The sequence below is a fragment of the Megalops cyprinoides genome, chromosome 25 (assembly GCF_013368585.1).
Source record: "Megalops cyprinoides isolate fMegCyp1 chromosome 25, fMegCyp1.pri, whole genome shotgun sequence".
Taxonomy (NCBI): Eukaryota; Metazoa; Chordata; class Actinopteri; order Elopiformes; family Megalopidae; genus Megalops; species Megalops cyprinoides.
In genome coordinates, this window is record NC_050607.1 from 8,675,781 (window position 1) to 8,696,834 (window position 21,054).

At 46.9% G+C, this 21,054-nt stretch overlaps 1 protein-coding gene across 2 annotated transcripts; it reads left to right on the forward strand.

Moving 5' to 3' along the window:
* The first annotated feature begins 1,080 nt into the window (after nt 1-1,080).
* On the forward strand, nt 1,081-20,551 carry LOC118771873 (lysine-specific demethylase 7B-like). Of its 2 annotated transcripts, none has more exons than XM_036520005.1 (20): nt 1,081-1,197; nt 7,182-7,267; nt 7,757-7,874; nt 8,055-8,215; nt 9,813-9,954; nt 10,700-10,886; nt 11,410-11,572; nt 11,895-11,982; nt 12,309-12,415; nt 12,637-12,728; nt 13,001-13,087; nt 13,200-13,391; nt 13,657-13,778; nt 13,971-14,053; nt 14,336-14,433; nt 14,544-14,674; nt 15,082-15,227; nt 15,550-15,605; nt 16,002-16,245; nt 16,581-20,551. In XM_036520005.1, the coding sequence occupies exons 1-20, from the start codon at nt 1,100-1,102 to the stop codon at nt 16,670-16,672; spliced, it is 2,493 nt and encodes an 830-aa protein (XP_036375898.1). In that variant the 5' UTR covers nt 1,081-1,099; the 3' UTR covers nt 16,673-20,551. The 2 variants fall into 2 exon arrangements, with proteins under 2 accessions (XP_036375898.1, XP_036375900.1); XM_036520007.1 differs by having other exon boundaries at nt 14,547-14,674.
* The last annotated feature ends 503 nt before the right edge of the window (nt 20,552-21,054 follow it).

Sequence of the window (21,054 nt, forward strand, 5' to 3'; positions counted from 1 at the left end):
GAAGAAAGTAGTATACTAAACGTTTCTTTTCTGACAGCAAGTTTTTACCATTGAGGCTATCCGTCACGTGACGACACACGTGACGATATTCCATTCGGGCCGGCCTTATGTAGATGCGCAGATGACAGCAGATGATTACTTAAGCACTATGTATAATGAGACTTTGTAAGAGACCCTTAAAATGGTCTGCGGTTCCGTAAGAATGCAACTGGCCCTATTTATAAGACCACTGTGCAGTCGTTTTCGTTCAGGCTGGATCTCTGCTCTTGGAGTAAGAGATCATTTGGAAATAAAGTACTATTCACTCTTGGACAAAATTTTCCAACTGCAAAATGAATACTGGCAATGTAATGTATAATAGATCCGCTCTACATTTACATACATTTTACATGACATGATTCTGATTCCAAAGCAGTAAACACAAGAAATTCAGACTATGCTTCTATCAGTTATATAGCTGAAGTCTCACACAACTGCAGGAAGAACGTTCAGTATCCTAAGCGCTGAACCAAACTGCGAGCGGGGGTTACAGTCAGCGCTCGTACACCACACACCAGTCACGTACGCCACGTCACACACGTTCTGGTGACACAGCAGTGACAAGGGGTGTAATTACAACTAGCTCGTGTTATGAATGAAACAATTCTATTTTGTAACGACGTTGATAACATAGGCTTGAGGAGTATGCCAACGACAAAACTACATAAAATGCTAATTTTAAGAAGTTTTAGTAACGACAACGAAAATGTGTGTCAGCTATTATTATTATTGTGATCGACAGACAGATATAGTTATAGTATCATCGTCATCATTATAACTGGCTAGCTGTTTGCATCATCTCAGGGATATATCAATGCAGATCAGTGGTGTGTGGAGATTAGTCCATGATGTCATCCCAGCGCACGTAATCATTTCATAAAGACTCTGTTGTCCTTGCTGTGTGCGTAGGTATGGTTGACGTCACGACTCACGCTTGCCCGAGCACGGTCGGCTCTTTCATCTTCGTGCACGCTCGGATTTCCCCTCGGTTATTTCCGTATGTTAAAACCAATCTCCGCCCTACTTGATCCCAGCGTTGTTTGGGGACAGCGGTAGTAAGATGGCGGAGACTCCGCTGTACTGTGTCTGCCGGCAGCCCTACGACGTTAGCCGGTTTATGATAGAATGCGATGTTTGCAAGGACTGGTTTCACGGCAGGTATGGAGAGGACATCTTCCTAAATAGCATATCCTAAATTGAGAAAGACGCATGGATCTTTGGCCAAGTAATGTATGTCGTAAAACTCGGGGTTAAAGCGATGTCAATTGCAATCTGTGGGTTAGAAGCTGCACTGGGGTCGTCCTGTGCTTTTGTCATTATTTAACTGGTTGGATAGGCAGCTACACTTGAATCAGTTGAATGAATGTGATTGGAATTGCCTAGGACAAGAAGCTCGGGCGTTTCTTTATACATGTTTTGCAGAGTTATTTGTAGCATGGCATACTTGTTTATTGCAATAGTTTGTCTGCGATTTCATTTCACGTACTGATCGTTGGCGTTGGTTTTCGTGACCAACTAACTGACGTTAGTACACTGACGGTATCGTTAGTAGCTAACGTTAGCGAGCTGTGTAAATAGAACAACTGATCATTTTATTTTTATTTTAGTTAAAGCTAGCTAACTAACTACTTCTCATCTTCACAAAGGATATGTTGACTGTTACACTTCGACATCAATAGAAGTTACCTACCAATGTATTTCCTATCGTTAGCCAACTAGCTGTTTCGATATGACGCAAGTTTCATAAGTTTTTATATATGTCACTGTTGATGGAGCTGCATGTGGACGAGTTGTGGGTCATCTTCATGGACAGTGAATATGTTTTATTGTTTTGTATTGATAACTGTAACAAAACCACGGCAGTTAGCATGTCAAGTGGCTGGCTAGCAAGTTGACAGACTGAGACGATCATATGGCGAAGAAGCTCGCTAGTTTGGGAAGCCAGGGATATCGTGTTTGTTTCCCAGATGGCTAAATAGTTAGCAAGCTTGGCAACACGAGTTTCCACCTGCTTATCGATCTGACGGAGACAAAGTTTTTCTTGCGGTGTTTGTGTAATAAACTAGCCAGCCAGCAAGCGACCTTAATCTGCAAGCTTCACTGATAAATATCTGTTCTAATTATTTGCAAGCAGGCTACCAAGCCACCGGTCTTGTCAAATCAATTCAAATCGGTGTCCGTAAGTGGTTATACAAAGCAAGCGCTTCTAGTCAGATTGCCCCCTCGGTACAACTTTACAAAGTTTCCAAGATAAAAATGCGAGCTAGCTAGATATAGACACATCGAGTGTCGCGTCGAAAGCAAGTTGCCTTGCCATGCACCAATGTAGCTAGTAAAGTAGGTTTTTAACACCTTTATAGTTAAAGTTTGCTCGGATTTGTCCTCGTGTCCTGGCTAATTTTCAGACTTGAAACAATGTGGTGGTGCGTAAAAGAAACGAGAATACGGGGTGTCGTGGAGATTAGGGGGGACTAGCTATCTAAACAAAGACTCATGCTGTTTGGAAGCAAAACGTGAGTTAGCTGGCTAAGTAGCTGACTTGCCTATACCGCCTTCTTCTATGCAGGTGGGTGATCGAGTAACTACAGTTTAGCCCACCGGATTGCTGGCGTTTAAAAATCAGGCGCAAGAAAGGGTAAAATAAAAGATTGTTGTGACAAGCGCTGTGATTGACAGCCGGGGTTGGACATTTAAATGCCCCTTTAAGAAAGACGGATTGCGAAAGCCATCTAGTGGGAGAAGTGAGATTTGTCTCTTAAAGAGACACACGTTTCTTCCGTGATCCTGAGGAAAATGTTGCGGGTTTTGGAAGATATACTCTTTTTTTTGCACTGCAAAAGAGAGTGTAGTCCTGCTGTCCTGCCTGTTCTTAATTCGATCAGTTACAGCATGCCAAGGTTTCTCAGCCATCTTGCTTTATTTATTTCATTCAACAATGGGTAGGTTTATCAAGCACTGCAGAGTGGAAGCGAGAGAAGGCTGATGTGCCAGCAGCTTCTGTGATTCTCGACTTTCCTGTTCTTGCAGGTTTGAGATCTACAGCAATGCTGCCCTGTTTTGCGAGCAGTAAATCAAGTCCACATGGCTTAAGGCATGAGTTGTCTTCTTGACCAGATTTTCATCTGGTGATATGCTTACAGGGCTCAGACTGTGCACCCATTCGGCTTTAACTGTTCTTATTGCATGTCAAATTCTGCCAGTGTCTTTTTTGACTCAGACTTTGAATTTGTGGGAAATTTTACTCAGTTTTCGAGGTGTAGCTTTACATTTACATTACCTTGTTAGTGTCATTTACTTTTTTGCTAGGTCGCACGGCAGCCTTCCCACATGTCACAACCCAAGTGTTTACATACTGTCTGTCATTCAAACGGGCTGAACACGTCGTTTGGTAGCGAATGTGTTGTGTGTGATGTAGAACACATTTGGTTGTGCATGCATTGTGCGTAGTGTGGATCACATTCAGTTGTGCATATGCTGTACAGTGTGTTCCCTATGAGGTGGTGTGCTGTCGTCTCTTGTTCACCTCAGTACAGGGAGCTCAACTTGTGCTCACGCTGAAAGCTTTCTGACAGGCGTGAGATTAATCACTCGGTTTGTGTTGATTGCAGAGGCAACGTGCACGCAGTGTACATGTGGTTGGACCGTTGTTGAGGTGACAGTGTTTGCATATTCTTTTTGCAGGCCGGAGGCGTTTCAGACTGAATGGTGAATATAAGGCTGTCTGTCCGCAGCGATTGAAGGCTAAATCAAACAAAGATGCTTGTGGTTTGGGGGTGAGAGAGTGAAGCTTCTCTCGGTCTCTTTGTGTGAGAGGTAATGCTTACAGAAGGTGTGAGCAAGTTCCAGTGAGTGTTTGAAAAGCGATGTATTATACTTGAGTGTTGTTAAGGTATTGTTGTTTGGAAGCACCCTGCAGTCTTGGCACAGACTCTGTAGGAATGTGTGTTTGAACACTGACCTCTTATGTGAGTTCAGAGACCAGTGTTTGAATTATTTAAATTTTAAGACAAACACTGTGTCCAGAGGGCTCAGTTAGCTTGAAGGGCAGTCATTGAATGGACTTGCGAGGGTTGTTCCAGGGTTGTTCAACTTTATTCAGAGAGCATATCATTTACTTTTCTGTCACCTTGATGTTGTTCTGTGTAAGTGCCTCAGGGTTAGAGTAATTTATAGTCTTACTGAGTTCACAGTAAGACTCATAGTATGGGAGAGCAGCATGCGGTTTTGTGGTTAGAATGCAGGACCACTGGGTGCCAAAGTGGCCGCTGACATTGTGGTCTTGCTAAAATAGCTCCAGTTAAAATGGGGGGACAGACAGCACTGTGCCGCCGCCCCCAAAACAAGGTCCTGCACAGAAGTTGTGCAGTACAGAAAGTTGTGCAGCTGTTGTCAACAGCATAGTCTTGTATCACCACCATGCTGAATTTACCAGGCTGGGTGGAGCACATGCTCAGTGCGTTAAAGCCAGAAGAAGGAGGGAGGAGTGGAATGGTCCTTCGTGATGACTTTTAATCAGTCACATATCAGGGGTTTGTGTTTTCTGATGCCGATTTCCATCGGAGGCTTGTTATGGGATGCAGCCAAGGGGAAAGCAGGGCCTGTTCTACCACTCTGCCAGTGACACAAAACAGAGCCCAGCCTGAGAGCTAAGACTGCTGGGAGTTCACAGAGGATAGTGGGGCCTGCTGGGGAAAAACTGGAATGTGTGAGCATGTGTTTGTAGCGTGTACTCATATGTGTGTCTTCTCTGCATGCATGTATGCCTGTGTGTGCGTGCGTGTGTGCGTGCGTGTGTGTGCGTGCGTGTGTGCGTGCGTGTGTGTGCGTGCGTGTGTGTGCGTGCATGTGTGCGGTTTTTAGTCGTGCTCTGTGTGTGCGTGTCCATGTAAGGGTACTTTCTGTTCTTTCTGAATGGAGATGAACTGGATCACCAACAAGTGTTAGGCACTGGACTTTGCTCACAGTCTCCCTTATAAACAGCACATGCATTCTGCCTGTGCTTTCGGCTTGCTGCAGGTTGAAATGGCTGTTGTGAAATTGGTCAGGTTAGAGGCAGGAGCCACTGAGGATAGCCTTGCTTACCAGCCTTATCCAGCTGGCCATATGCACAGACTATAGGGATAGCCCCTGCCAGCTTAATTGAGGTAAGCATGCACAGACCACATGGAGCATTGCTGTGTGTTTCCCACTCGTCTCTGTTTTTAGCACTGCAATGTGAGGAAGTGTCCTGGCTTCCACAGAAAGCGGTGTGTGTGCAGGCGGCCATAAACAGCATAGCAGAGCCTTAAGAGAGTCAGTGCTATGCACTCCGTGCCCTCAGCTCCCGCGGCTCTGGAATGCTGCGCTCCGATTGGACGGGCTGCTGACTTTCTCGGCGGGCGGTCCGCGTTGTTTTGGTGCGCTCTGGAACGCACTGCTTTTCAGGCACAAACACTCTTTCAAGGGAGCGGAACCGTGGCAGCGCAGGGTGCGTGGTTGGGCCGGGGATGGGGTGAGGTGTGGGGGAGATGCGAAGTCTGGCAGCAGTGTAACATTGTGGTTAAGGAGCAGGACTTGTAACTGAAAGGTTGCTGGTTCGATTCCCCTCGGGGGCACTGCTGCTGTACCCTTGGGCAAGGTACTTAATCCACAATTACCTCTGTAAATATCCAGCTGTATAAATGGATAACATTGCAAAAACCTGTAATTGATGTAAGTTGCTCTGGATAAGAGCATCTGCTAAATGCCAACAATGTAATGTAATAATGTAAAGTCAGCGTTTGGTGTGTCCATCTCCTAAGGGATGGCCATCTCCCCCCCCATGCAGCCCCAAATATTTTAAAGGGATTAGAAATGAGAAGCAGCAGGGAATAGCCAGGCTCTGTTTGGATAGACTGTGGAGTGCAGCCCACACGGGGGTGTGTTCTTTGACTGACTCGGGGAGCGCCCTGTTTGACCTCTCATGCACCATTGGTTTGCTGAACCATTAAGCTGCTTTTCTGAGAACCATAGCTGTGCGGGGGGAGAGACAGGCCCGCAGCCCCTGCCCCCTGTTAGCACATGCCCTCATCAGCATGTGTCTCTGCACAGCCTCCATTTATCCAGCTGCAAAACTGCTGCCTCAGGCTCTGCTCATGCATCTGCTCTCTGCTGGTGGAGGAGGGAGGAAGTGATGGGCGTGAGCGTCCGCACACACACACTCTCTCGCGCGCACACACACACACACACACACACACACACACACACACACACACACACACACACACTCGCGCGCACACACACACACACACACTCTTGCAGCGTGTGTTTATGTGGCCGTTTCCAAAAGCCCTCAAAGCCCACAGCAGTCACAGCGACACTTATGAACTTTGGGTTGAGCTCCTGTTCTCAAGAAACATTTCCATGCACTCTGAATTAGCTACTGTTTTCAAACATGCCACAAAACTACTGGTAACTTTATAATGGCAGGTTGTTTGCCATATTTCAATAAGCTGTCAATCAGCAGCACAGTGGGGCAGTTTGACACTTTCAGACTGTTCTGCTGTTCTGAGATTGGTTTTATGGTCAGTTATTTTCTAAAGTTATTGTTGATCACACTGTTCTCACATCAGTTTGTGATCAAGGACCTCAATGTGAACCTGGTCTGTGGAATAGGTACACTCTGGAGCTCGCTGGAAAAACAAGAATTAAAGAAGCAGCATCAGCAGCCAGCAACAAGCAACAATCACATCTCTTGTCCTGCAAATTAGCGAGGCCGCCACACAGTCCAGAAACACAAAAATAAATAGCATGAGTCCAATCGCCCCATCATCAGAGAGGGCCATGCCCCAAACACACCTTCACTAATTACACAGTGAGTGTTGCCTCAGCTTGTGCTGTGAACCCCTCTCTTGCACTGAGTTACCTTCACATTGCTGTCTGGTTATTTGCTGCCTCTACATGGTGTTGTCGAAGCAGCACCAGTGTGCATATGCTCGCGACAGTAAAAATAGCAACATTAATCACTTCAGTACCTAAACCGCCAGCTGTGTAAATGTATATGTGAGGTGTATGCTGTTTCAGTGCTAAGCTGAATACCGGCAGGACTGTGGTCCCCTGGTTATTCCATTGCCTTAATGTTAAGCGTCCCGCTGAGCTGTAACACTGTTGCTTGTGTCTCTCAGCTGTGTCCAGGTGGAGGAGCACTATGCCGCGGATATCGATATGTACCACTGTCCCAACTGCAGCGTCCAGCACGGACCCTCCCTGAGTAAGCTCACCTCTGTCTGTCCCTTCCTCTTTCTCTCTCCCCCTTCTGTCTAGCTAGCTGATTGGTTTTTGATCCAAAGTGGGAGTGGCCTTGGAGAGTATTCGGCCATATAGGGGTCATTGGACTCTGGTGTCATAAGACAGCCTCTGCATGAGGCCCTTGTTCTGGGGGGAGGTTGGGGGTATTCATTGAACAACCATGACTCATGTCACACAGCAGCTCTATGAATATTGATTCCTGAGAATTGAAGCATTATCAGTTTCAGTTTCACTTTCCTAAGTTGGCACAATAAGTATAAATATCTGCCACATTTTCATGCAGCATGAACAAGGGCCCCAGCTGAGATTCAAACCTACTGCCTTCTGATTTCAACCCCTCTGCACCTCACTGAAAAACAGCGTTGGGCATTGGGCCCCATAGTGTCAGTCCTGAACCTGTTCATTGGATCTGTGTATTTATACTCCTCTCTCCCCCGTCCCCTCCTTGCAGTGAAGAAGCGCTGCAACTGGCACAGGCATGATTACACCGAGCCCGATGATGGCACCAAGCCCGTGCAGGCGGGCACCACCGTGTTCGTGGAGCAGCTGCAGGCACGGGCCTTCCCCAGGTAGGAGCCAGGCCTCCTCTGGCTTCAGTATGGTAAACAGAGGAGGTGATTTCCCCGCAGGCAACAGCAGTGTGCAACTGAGAGTAGTATGACCAGTTGCCTCCTTGGTTGAACAGTCTTGAGAAAGTGTTTGGTTGGATGTATCAGGTATTTATAAATATCCTCCCATCCCCCGTGCAGTGCTTCCGAGGTGGTGGTGCGGATGCAGGGTGGTCAGGTGACTCAGAAGTACCTGGAGGAGGAGGGCTTCCAGTACCCCATCATGGTGCCCAAACTGGAGGACCTGGGTCTGAAGCTCCCGCCCCCTTCCTTCTCCGTCAGAGACGTGGAGCATTACGTGGGTAAGGACAAGCGGAGATGAAGGGGAGACCTGTGTGTGTGTGTGTGTTTGTGTCTGTGTGTGTGTGCAAGTGTGTTTGTTGGTGTGTTGCTGGTGTGAGTGTGCTGTTGATATGAGTGTTGAGGATTGTGGATGTGGGTGTGTTGTTGATGTGAATGTGTGCTTGAAAGTGTGTGTGCATAAGTGTGTATTGTGCTGTATGGTGTGTGCATGTAAGTGTGTGTGTAAGACTGTGTGTGTATGTGCTTGTATGTGTATATGTTAGAGTGTATGTACGTAGGTGTGTGTGTGCTTGTGTGTGTAAATCATAATGTCTGAAATGCTGCATGTAAAAGAACACTCTTATTTCTCCCACTCCTCATTTATTGAGCGGCCTGAAATGAGCTGTCTCTGAATGTGTCATTTAGTGTGGTGCAGGCCTTTGCGTGCCAGCTAATTAAGGATTTAAAGGATAACGTGGAGTGCCTGCCTGGTCTCTGTGACAGGTGTTCATTAGCTTTGTCAGGTGATGTGGCTGCTCAGTTCACTGGGTTACACCTGTTTGCTCAAACATTCTAACGGACTGATTGTCTGTTCGAAGGGCTCACAATGGCCCCACGGTTCACACCCCTTGCTCCTTCTGAAGAAGTCCTGTTATTAGCACAGTGTGCCAGGCGGTCATGACCGGCTCAACAGAGTGCTTTACAAGTCCTGCCCCTCACCAGCTGTCTCCGAGGCAACCACAAGCCTCTTTGCAGTGAGTCATTATTCAAACAGGAAGAACATGCAAGTTGAAAGAGTGAACGAAGCAGAAGGAAGAATGTTGGTTTTGATTATGTAAGTGATTAGTCTTGAAGATGTGGAGTATTTCAGTGTTTCTCAGTTCACATATCAGCATAAAGTGGGAGGGAAAGGGTTAACGTGGCAAACCACCTGGGTGCCACACACGTTTGACCATGGCTTTTGATGAAATAATTTAACGGTTGTGAGGCGAGTAAATATCCAACACCATCTGTGGCCTGAAGAGAGAGGGTATTTGGATATGTGCTGCCCCCAGTGGTGGGTTGTGGTACTGTGGCTGGTGTGTGAGCGCAGTCTGATATCAGTCTGTGGTTCCAGCTCGGCCTCAGCGGTATGAGGGCCCAGTAAACCACCAGCTGTCCTGCTTCACACCAGCACACCCACCCAGCCTCTCCCCAGCGTTTTGATTAGTGATCTTATCTGCAAGCATTTTCGCAGACACCCCTTCCTCTCTGCCCCAGTGTCTGCAAACAGTCAGCATGGAAAGGTTACGAGGGGACTGTGTGTGGCCCTTGTGCAGGTGTGCAGGGGGCATGTGGGTGCCATGCAGGGGGGGTCCTCTGGTACACCTCCAGCACTGAAAGATTTCCACTTGCATGATGATGATTGTTGCCCAGAGCTGTCAGTGCATGACCTGTGGGGATCAGAGTCGTGTGTGTGTGTGTGTGTGTGTGTGTGTGAGTGTGAGAATGTCAATGAATGCTGCTGTTCCATGCATGTGTGTGCATGTGTCTGTGTGTGGTCTGCGGTTCCACCTCTTTGCACGGTGGCTGAAGTGAGCTTTTCCTAAATGGCGGGTGATCTGCTCATTTCTGCAGGGAGCAATAAAGTCATCGATGTCATAGACGTGGCCCGGCAAGCAGACAGCAAAATGACACTGGGCGAGTTTGTGAAGTACTACTACAAACCCCAGCGACCCAAGGTGCTGAACGTCATCAGCCTGGAGTTCTCTGACACCAAGTGAGTTTGGAATGTGCGTGGTCACAGCTGTGGCTCCTCTCTGTCACGTCAGTTCAAAGGTCAGGAAAATGTTACTGACTGCCCTGTTCTCTATGAAGTTATCATCAATGATAATTAATAAGCTTACATGGTAAGTTCAACAACCTTAAATTATGGAGTCATAAAAATATGCTTACTGGGGGGCGGTGTAGCATAGTGGTAAAGAGCAGGACTTGCAACCGAAAGGTTGCCAGTTCAATTCCCCGCCGGGGCACTGCTGTTGTACCCTTGGGCAAGGTACTTAACCCAGAATTGCCTCAAGATAAGATAACATGGCAAAATTGTAGCCTGTATAAGTTGCTCTGGATAAGAGGGTCTGCTGAACGCCAGTAATGTAATAATGTAACTGCCTAAAAATAGCAACTCAATAATTAGCAGGCATATCAGAGGACAGTGTAATAGAGTTTTATGGTGAGTTTGTAGAGTGAGTGACACAGAGTAAGACGTGCTTTGTGTGAGGGAGAGTGGACTAGAGTGCAGCACGAGTGTGAGAGACTGCAGGGGCATCTGGGGCGCTGCTGCGGGCAGGTAAGATGAGTTGGTGCTGAGCTCTGGCATTTAAAGTGCTCCAGGCTGCATTATAAACTGTCAGGCGCAGACTTTGCGCAGCAGCGCCCTCTGCAGGATGCATCGCCATGCTGCGCTGCAGGGAGGAGGCAGGGCTTTGACGGAGGCTCAGGTCTTCATGACATGCTCCTCCCCCCAGGATGGCAGAGCTGGTGGAGGTCCCGGACATCGCACGGGAGATGTCCTGGGTGGAAAACTACTGGCCCGATGACTCCTTCTTCCCCAAGCCCTTTGTGCAGAAGTACTGTCTCATGGGAGTGAAGGACAGCTACACGGACTTCCACATAGATTTCGGCGGGACCTCTGTGTGGTACCATGTGCTCTGGGTAAGCGGCCTGTCAGAGCTCTGATCCTCAGGCTCTCTGTCTTCCTCCCCCATCCCAGTGTAAACACTGTGACCACACCATGTGGCTTTCATCTGGGAAAAACAAACAGTTTGACTTGAATGCACCAAGAATTTATTAATCAGCTGAGCAAACTGATAGTAAACTTCCATTTAGATTTCCATGACAATGAATGTAAGGAAAAGTACTGTTCATTTTCACAGAACAGCTCTAGGTGCTCTTTTATGAGGGGTGTGTGTTCCTCAGGTGGGAAGTCACCTGTCTGTTAAGTTATGTAATAAGCCATTGTGTGTGAGGTAGAGACCTGTGGAGTCTGAATAATTATGAGACAACATGTTAACTGTGGGTCTCAGTTTAAATATCTCTGCATGAGATTGACTGGGGAGCATACAGCTTTGATTGACTGAATCTCTCCTCTTCCATTTCTCTCTCCTCTGCCTTCCCCTCCTCCTGTCCTCTCTTTTCTTGGATTCTTCTTCGTTCTCTTCATCTGTCCCCTCTGAAGGGCGAAAAGATTTTTTACTTGATAAAGCCGACACGGGCGAACCTTGCACTGTACGAGACATGGAGCTCGTCCCCCAACCAGAGCGAAGTGTTCTTCGGGGAGAAGGTGGACAAGTGCTACAAGTGTGTGGTACGGCAGGGAACCACCGTTTTCATCCCCACAGGTGAGGACTGTGCTGACCGCACCTGACCGCCAACCAAGTACACAGTGGTTGACCACACACTGGCTGACCACAGCCAACCACACAGCCAACCGCACCACTTACCGCACTTGACCTCGGATTAGTGCTCGTCCCTGTTTTGCTTTGTACTTGCCACTGCCAGTCCCTTGCTTCTTACTTGCTTCTTGCTTCTTAACATTCATGTGTGTGTACACTGGCGTCTGTCTTTGAGCGTGTGTGCGTATGTGAGAGCATGTGGATTTGGTGTGTGTGTGTGACTGTATACATGTGAACGGTGTTGATTCGCTCCCTCTGTTCCTGCCAGGTTGGATCCACGCTGTTCTCACTTCTCAGGATTGCATGGCCTTTGGAGGAAACTTCCTCCACAACCTGAACATAGACATGCAGCTCAGGTAAGCGCCGGGTCACTCCCGCACCTGCAGCGTGCGCCCGTTGTGTCCTGTTTACGCAGCTCTGTGGAACATGAAAACATGAAAAGGCAGAGAATGGCTGGCGGTTAGATTGACACCTGAGTGCCAGCCCTGCTCCTGCTGCTGGAGAGAGGCTAAGTGACTTTCAGCTGTTGAACGCAAACCTGCTGGACCACAGAGCTCCTTTACTCATGCCTCCTCCATACTGTAGTTACTAGATGCAGTGAGTCCTTTGTTTACATGTAGAGAACTGGTGTGACCTTTGACACCTGAGCTCTCTGAATTAATGACGGCTGTTATCTGGCCAGGTGCTACGAGATGGAGCGAAGACTGAAGACCCCTGACCTTTTTAAATTCCCCTATTTTGAGGCCATCTGCTGGTATGTGGCCAAAAACCTGCTGGAGACCCTCAGAGGTGAGTGACAACAGACCAGATGGGCTGCCCCCCAGAAATGGATCAGTAGTTTACCTCACAGTTACCATTCAGCAGCTGTCCCTGACTGGACACTGGCATTCTTCTGAGCTTACCATAAGCAGTCACTAAGTGTTTGAGAGTGAAGCCCCAGTGAAAGTGTTCAGTTGGATGGAGTCATGTTAATGTTTAATGTTAAGCTGTTTTTTTTTTTCTTTTTGCAGAATCTCGGGAGGATAAGTGCCAGCCACCAGCCTACCTGTTAAAAGGAGTGAAAGCTTTAATTACTGCACTGAAGAACTGGCTCAAGAGGGAGGTGAGGCGCTGCATTGGCTCTGCTTGTCCAATCACACAGCAGGATTGAATATTAAATCCGTTTTCTAATCTGCAAAAGCTGATTCTCTACCATGAAAGTGGCAGTGTTTGTGATGTATTTTTGAATATGTATTAAAAATGTTCAATAAACTCAGCTGAAAGGTTGTGTCGGCAGTGTGTGTGTACTTAGTGAAATGGTATGATGCTGACAGAAAATTGGACCTAAATGTCCATCAGCACAAGCTCCTCAGTGTCCATCCCATATTCCCCCAGATAAGAGAGCCAACCAGTGAGGTTCCTGACCATATCAGGCCCAATCACCTGATCAAAGAGCTCACCAAGGAGGTGCGGTACCAGGAGGTGAGTAGGGTAGGCAGGGCCATGGGGTATGAGCAGCCCAGCAGGGCTGTGCTGAAGAGAAACCTGTTGTTTGTTTCTCTGAAGGGGCATGTCTGTGTGTGCTTGCCTATAGGAGGATCAGGGCAGTGGGGGAGGGGCCAGGCCGCTGAAATCTCAGGGCAGCGGGACGCTGCAGGAGCGGGTGTCCCACGCACGTCGGGCGGCGGCCAGGCAGCTGCGTGACCACACCCCCTCCAGCCTGGACATCTTGGAGCTGCACACGCGTGAGGTGCTACGCAGGCTGGAGGCGGAGCCTCTGAGTGAGGTAGGGCAGGGAGAGCCACACCCTCCTGGGGAGGATCAGGGGAGGTCATTTTTAAACACTTCTTCCTGTTCTCAAGATTTTAGAACACTGATTATAAGGTCTGGCAGCGGTGCATGCATGCATAGTGAATGATAATTATGAGGTAAAGCTGTAATTATTCTTTCCAGGGGTCATTTAACGGTGTATCCTTTGGAGGCTAATATATGGAAACATTGACCCAAACGTCGATGCGACGTTGTTAATGTTTCCCTGATGTGTCCCGCAGGACTCATTCTTCAGCTCAAGGGTGAACAGGAAGTTCAACATGGTTTCCACGGCATCGGCGGCTGCAGCAGAGAGGAGTTTAGACAACCTGCGTCTGGTGCTGTGCAACGGCAGGATCGTGAGGTGAGCCACGCAGTGAGCAGTGACCCTCTGCCGCTGTAGATGCCCCTGCGCTGAGTCTCAGCTGAAAGACGCTCAGACATCTGGCTGAGTGAGATCACACTTATTTATAGCACGTGTTGCACTTAGAATGTGTGACTTAGCTTGTCTACCCTGTAACCCCTGACACCTGACCTCTGACCTGTGCGTGTGAAGATACCAGAGGACGTCACACCAACAGGAGAGGGGCGAGCAGCATAGTGCCATCGCCACGGGAGAGATGCCCAGCTGCCTCAGCAGTGAGTCCCCATGACACAAACTGTACAGTGATTTAAACAGCCAGCACTCATGAGGAGGCACATAGCTCAGAGTTTATACAGGCGCACATTTAGGTATATAAATGCTACTAGTGTCCTCTTCCACACTGGAAAAACAACATACGGGGGGAAGAGACACCGGAAGCACACCTCTCATGGGACATCACTGTCCTGATGACACCACTCAAGAAGCAGTCTGTCTGTGTTCACGGTTCTCAGTGCAGTCTGTCTGTTTTCACTGCTGTGGTCCACCTGTTTTCACAGGATTTTTGGGGAGTGTGAAATCTGAACTCAGGAATGGAGGGTCGTCAGGGCAGTCTGAGGTGTCGGACTCGGAGTCTGAAGACAGTTGCACTACGCAGGTAAGGCCTGGATGCTCTGGACACCCAGGGGAAGTTGGACACCCAGCTGCATCTTTGCCGAGCTATCTTTTGTTTCTTTGGTGTGAGCAACGCTGCTGCCCTCTCTCTAGCAGAAACACTTGTCTAAGGAAGACTCAGGCAGCTCAGAGGAGGAGGAGGAAGAGGAGAAGGCGTCCAATCAGAGAGGGAATTTCCACCGAACCACGCCCACATACCGACACCAGGACACATCGCACAAGAGGTGAGCAGAGACTTGTGACTAACCACCAAAACATAGCTCACTCTTTCACTCTTTCCTATCTAGAGCCATAATGGCTTTAAATACATATCATAGGAACAGAAACATTACAAACATAGGAACAGATCCTCATGGTGAATGACAGGAATTGTAACAAAAACTGAACTTTTTGCCATCTAGTGGTAATTAACAATTACTACTTTTGGTTCAGTGAAGAGCCACTCAGTGGATCAGTTCTTCACCTTGCTTTCCTCATTCATAATGTTATGTCATCATGGGTTCCCCCTCATACAGAATGTGTGTTACCATGATAAAATTCAGCATTCATGTGCCTTGGAATGACCTTCTGCCACAAAGTGAATTGTAGTTTTGACTGTAAATAAGTTGTGTTTGTGGTTGTGATTGTACAGAGAACGTCCTACCTCACCAAGCACAGAGGAAGCCATTCAGGGCATGTTGTCCATGGCTGGGCTGCTGTGCCCACAGCAGCCAGGAGAGGGTGCCACGTCCCAGGAGTCCTGGTGGTCTGGTTCGCACCATCACTCACCCCACAGTGGTATGGTCCCTAGTTCAGGTTGTGTGTGTGTGTGAGAGAGTGAGAAAAACAGAGAGGGAGAGTTTTTGCTTGAAAATCAGAGAAGTGGACCGTGATAGGAAGTGTAGGTGGACTTCAGGTCGTTGTTCATGGCCTTACACTGAGGAAGAGCCTGTGGGTGTATGTGCGCACGCGTATGTGTGTGTGTGTGTGAACGTGCATGTGTGTGTGGTTATGTTTTGGATGTGAATGTGTTGCTGGTGTGAGTGTGCTGTTGATGTGTGAGTGTGTTTTGGTGGTGACGGTGTGAGAATGACCTCGTGTTTCTCTCTCTCTTCTACAGATGGGGAGCAAGAGAGTCAATTGGACTCTGACAGTAACTCCACCCCCAGGCATCAGGTAAAGCTTGACCTGCCTGTAAGCCAATCAGAGTGCTCGGTTTTCCTGCACAGGGAAAGTCATTATGTCACAGAGCCACAGTGTTTCTGCTTCATGCTGTCATTAATATTATGTTTATTTTGATTATTAGTCCTCCAATACTGAGCATATTCTCTGGCAATAATGTGGCTTGGAGCACAGCATAACTTGTGCTCAGTGATGCTGAAATGGTTACCAGATTTGAACAGACTGTGTTCCATTTGTGACTGGGTTGTTCTGGGCTGTAACAAGTAGTTAGGTTTCAAGCTGAAATCAAATCCAGCTCAGAGTAAAACGCCTTAAATGCTGCTCTGTGATTTAATGTGTTCACTGACATCAAATCCATGACATCGTTGACTCTGAAACCCTGTGACTCAGGGTGAGCTGGGGGCTCAGCAGAGCCCTGGAGGGGTATGCCGATTGGAATCCCGAGCGGAGCTCCCTCAGAGGAACCAGGACAACATGAACTTCATGGACAGTCAGAGCAGCAGTGAGGCCTGGGCCAGTCACAACAGCCCTGGGACAAACTACCAGCACCCCGAGACCTCCCTGTCACTCCCTCTGCACCCCTCTAAGAGGCCCGCCTCGAACCCCCCACCCATCAGCAACCAGGCCACAAAAGGTTTGTGGTATTTCTGCCTCAGAAAGATTTCATTGCTGCTGATAATATCCCAGTGTCTTTAGAGTTAATGCCGTTTCTATAGTCCAAAGGAAGAAGGGTGTGTCCTGAGTTTAGCGCTACTGACAGTTGGATGGTGTCGGTGTGCCACTGTTTGAAGAGCTGAGCTTGTAACCAGAAGACTACAGTTTTCAATCCTTGCGATAGAGTGTGTTGTAATATTGCTGATGTGGCAGCATTACGTTTTGCTTGACCCCAGTACGGTAAGTTGTTAGTAATTTTGGGTACTTTTTTGACCTGCTCTTGCTAGAGCTGATATTTTTGCTGTTGTGTTTCAGGCAAGCGGCCTAAGAAGGGCTTGGCCACGGCCAAGCAGAGGCTGGGGAAGATCCTCAGGCTGGGCCGGCACAGCAGCCACCTCTTTGTGTAGCTCTGGAAACGGACAAGAAGTGAAGACACTGGCGGACAACGGAGGCGTTTACCCTCACCATGCACACTTAGGTGACAGGGTGTGGGATTCACAAGACATGTACACACACAGATACAGACACACTCACACACAGGGGAGCGCTGTGGAGGAACTAAACCGACCTTGGGAGGAGGTGGGTGTTTTGCTGAGGCCATTTGGGTCGAGGGTGTTCAGATTACACGTACAACTGAACAGAAGGTGTGATGTCCATAAAGGGGGTCCAACCAGAATCCTTGAGTCTGGGTCTGAGTCTGATGATCACCAGGCCCAACCTCAACCCACCCCTTCACCCCCCCAACAATCCTGAACTGTGAAATGGCTCCAACTAAATGCATTAAGCTCACGCCAAGAATGTGGGGGCTCCTTCCTGTCTCTTCCTTCCTGTTTCCTGCTTCCTGTTGGGATTGTTGCCGTCTGGCTGTGTGCGTGTGGGACGGTGGCTTGTGTTGGGATGTCCCTGGCTCTGGAACTACAAGGGTGCTAAGCTCAATTGCTATTTAAAATGGTGCTGTTCCCCCTTTACCCACACCAGCTTCAAGGTGAAGCTGAGTTTAGGGAGGATACTGATGATGGCAGCCCTCTGATTGGGCCACAGTCTACCCTGTCTCCATGGTTACATCATTCACATCACAAACCAGCGACGGGAACCAAGAGCCAGATCAATTTTCCTGAATGTTCATGACAGCCTAAGCCACCAAAGCTACTTTCTTGGCATGGTACTTTCATTCTTGACAACATGATTTGGTCCTCCCTGTGTTCCTGCAGCTGTTTCTTTGTGTTGATTGGCTTGTTTCTGTCTGTTGCAGTAGCTAAATCATGCTTGAATATCATGCAAAAAAGGTTTGCTTTGAAATAAAGCAGTATCATTTTGTGAAAATTACTCCTTTGGCGCCCTCTGTAGGACAGAGGTAGACTGGCACTCTGAGCGTTGCCTTCAGAATAAAAATGTCTAAAATAGAAAAAATACTGTGTGTAAAACAGGAAAAAAATATTTTTGCTTAATTTATTTCATTCTACTTCAGATTGTTTTCAGTATGTTTTAAAGTTTCTGGTTGCTTTTGGAATTATGTATTTGTTATTTAAAAAGGTGAATTTTATTAGAATTGCATGGGAAGAGTTACCTCAGGCCTCTTGTGTTCTCACGGCTGCACTGGCTCTGAGCACACTGTATTCAGCAGTGAGACCAGTGGTGCTTTCAGCCACTCAGCCTTCCTGTAGCTCAAAGCTTGTGTACTTAATATGATGTGGAAATCTTCCTCTGTCTTTTTTTTTCATGGACGTGGCATTGCAGTGTGCTGACAGCGCACCTTTTTTTCTACTCCTCTGGTTAATTGGCCGTACGCACCTGCAGACTCTTTATTTGCGTGTCTTTTACTGAGTTCGACTACTTTCCTTTCAAGTCCTGGACGTGCCGTTCTCCCTTCCAGTGTTATGTCATGTCTGTGGTATGGCTTAACATTGTTCACAGTTTATGCTGTGAAACACAGCTGTGCTGGATGAGATTCTCTCTTTCTTGGTAAAACAGGCACACGGAGAGAAATTTGCTGAAAAAACAATCTGTCCAGTCAATACTCGTGGCAAAGTAGTTTTTTAAATGTTGTTTGATAATGATCCATTTTCTACTTTTCTAAAAGAAAGTTTTCCAATATTGACAGAAATGAGTGCGGAAGCACAGATTGCACTACTAGTGTGCTGAGTGTAAAAAAAAAAAAAAAAAAGGCTACTGATTCCACGTATTGGAAAATGCTGATCTGTATTCTGTGTGGTGTCAGAGTGGCATACCAGCTTTGAGCATGACTGATTTTAATGTTGGCTTAAAGGTGTGTTCCTGAGTGATGTGGGTAATTGCGGACTGAACCCTTCATCTCTCTTCTCCCAGTGTGTGCCATGGTGGTGTGGGCCTCTCTCTGCCGATCCAGGGCTCTCTGCAGGGCTTGTGTTGGGAGGACGGTGGGCAGGCGGTTCTTACTCAGGGACTCTGCTCTCTGGCTGCATCACCAGCAGCGGGCAATGAATTTCATCACAACTTCCAATCAGATTACCTGCACATTATACAGCTTTTGACATTTTACAAAAAACACCAACAGGCAGGGTCTTGCTATTTGAACATAAAACCCAGGGAGAGTGTTTGGTAACTGCTGTTCTTTTTCAAGTATCTGTTCACTTTTTGTGGAACAACTTCAGATAAGCTGAAGCTCCGATGAAAGGTGCATGTAATGACAATTGTAAGATGTTTCTAAAAGCTCTGGGAGAGGCATTTGGCTACAGATAAAATTGCAAGTGCTGGTTTCATTGGTTGCTTTCATTGGATGACTCATTTTTTATTTGGGTTTGAAAGCTTTGATCATCTGGGTTCTGGGACATGGGAATGTCTTTGAAGCCATTGATGAGTAGAAACTTATCTTCATGTTTGTCCAGAAACCACCTGTTAGCAGGACATCTGATCAGCACTGTTAACTTCCTCTACAGCAGCATCCCCCTATGAATGAGGATGCAGGTTCTGCTATGAACCTGCATTGGTCATGATTTTTTATTGTTTTAGTGTGAGATTCTGTTCTGATTCTGGGTCCAGAGTGAATGTGTACAGTGATAGGAGAGTGGGGCTTTTGAATCCTAGAATACAAACAGCTGTCAGGTGCGATCAAACATTTAGTGCAATCTCAACTGCTTTTCCCCATGGAGAGCATGGGAAGTGTTTTGATTGTGTCATTAGGTGCCTGACAGGTCGTGGTTTATAAAGCCCCTTATTCATGCCACAGCTTCTGGGATGGGATTAAGCCCTTTTTATTCATGTTTTAATCTTGACAAGCCGAAATGCCAAAGTGGGGTTGAAACGCCACTCAGGGAGCCAGTGTGCAAATCGGAGCACAACTGGGACCAGAGCCATCGTGGAGATGAGTGTCCAACTCATTGTGATTTCCGCAGTGGCAGCGGTATTCTGGAGCTGCACTCAGGTGCTGCGTAGAACAAAGCCAGAAACTGACCAAGGGCTTCCATTGGAAAAGGTGGACGTAGCACCGTTGTCGCAGTTCTTTCCCCCCTGGTGCTTTCAGTTTCCTCTGCGCTGAATACCCTGTGCTACTGCAGATGTGTAACCCCACCACCTGAAAGCAAAACCTCTTTAGTAAACATTCCTCATGGCCCGCTGTTTATTAAACCGCATGTGCTGTGGAAGTAAGCAGAGGACATGTCAAGAAAAAGGGCCCCAGATCAGGATGTTACCGCAGCTACTAAACCTCTCCCTTGCGCTATCCGCTACCTGCCATATTGCACTAATTTAATCCAGGATTAAGCTTGTTGAGTAGCTTTGGGGCTAACCTTCAGACAATGCGGAACTAAAAGGCTCAGTTCCCACTTTGATTTGTTGATCGTTTGCGCAATCTTTATTGAGCTGTCCTTAGTTATACTGCCGACCATATGTCCAGTTATTCCTTCTTAGCGTGATGTTGGCCCTGCGGGTTAAAATTCTGTTCCAGCGCTTGAATGAGAATAAGCCTGAGTTCAGTATTATTCTCGCAAACAACAAAAGAGGTTCCACTGAAGTGCTGAAACTGTATCACCAGTTTTCCTCATATTCAACTTCACTGGACAGTACCTTCAGTTGATCATGACTTTGCATTAAAACTTTACTCTTGGTTTCACCTTTCTGTGAGCATGACAGTAGACCTGTGGGGTATGTATAATGCAGTCCTTTTAATTGTACAGTATTTATTTGATATTTTTTCATAAGAAATGATGGATTTAAAATTTTGGCAATTGTGACTGGAAGTACCTTTCCCTATTTTAATCCCTCAATAGTTTGGGTGTTTTAAAGATATTTTGCTATTTGAAACATGAAAATAAGGCCTTAGATCAGGTGGATTTGTAATCCATTAAAATGAATCTTTGAAAATAAATTTTTTTGCATCATAAATTGTAAATATTAAAATGAGATTTCATAGTAATTTGTCTCCTGGTGTGTTGTGTTCACTCTGCTATCCACATCCATCTACAAGAATAAATAAGCATATCTAAGCCACTGGTCATTTTCAATGCTCAGATCAAATATAAGATATTTTATGTCGCTAACTAACTAGCTCCATACAGAGCAGTAAATCATCACTATTAGTTTAGGACAGTGGTTCCTAATATTTTCTGATTCACTCACCCTGAACAAGCTATATGTCCGTTTAAAGTAGAATATAGAGTATAACATCTGGCCAGACAGTAATTAAATTATATTAGACTAGTTGATTGAATGCTTTGTTAATTTTAGCTGTATTTTGTATATGGTCCTATATAAAATGATGATAATCTCGTTGACCACTTTATCCAGCATTTGCTGTTATTCCAGTTATTTTACG

Bases quoted from the DNA above. Each gene is read 5' to 3' on its own strand.
- LOC118771873 (XM_036520005.1), top strand. From the start codon at position 1,100: ATGGCGGAGACTCCGCTGTACTGTGTCTGCCGGCAGCCCTACGACGTT. The intron at 10,887-11,409 runs GTAAGCGGCCTG...TCCCCTCTGAAG, and splicing joins TGTGGTACCATGTGCTCTGG to GGCGAAAAGATTTTTTACTT. The intron at 11,573-11,894 runs GTGAGGACTGTG...TGTTCCTGCCAG, and splicing joins CACCGTTTTCATCCCCACAG to GTTGGATCCACGCTGTTCTC.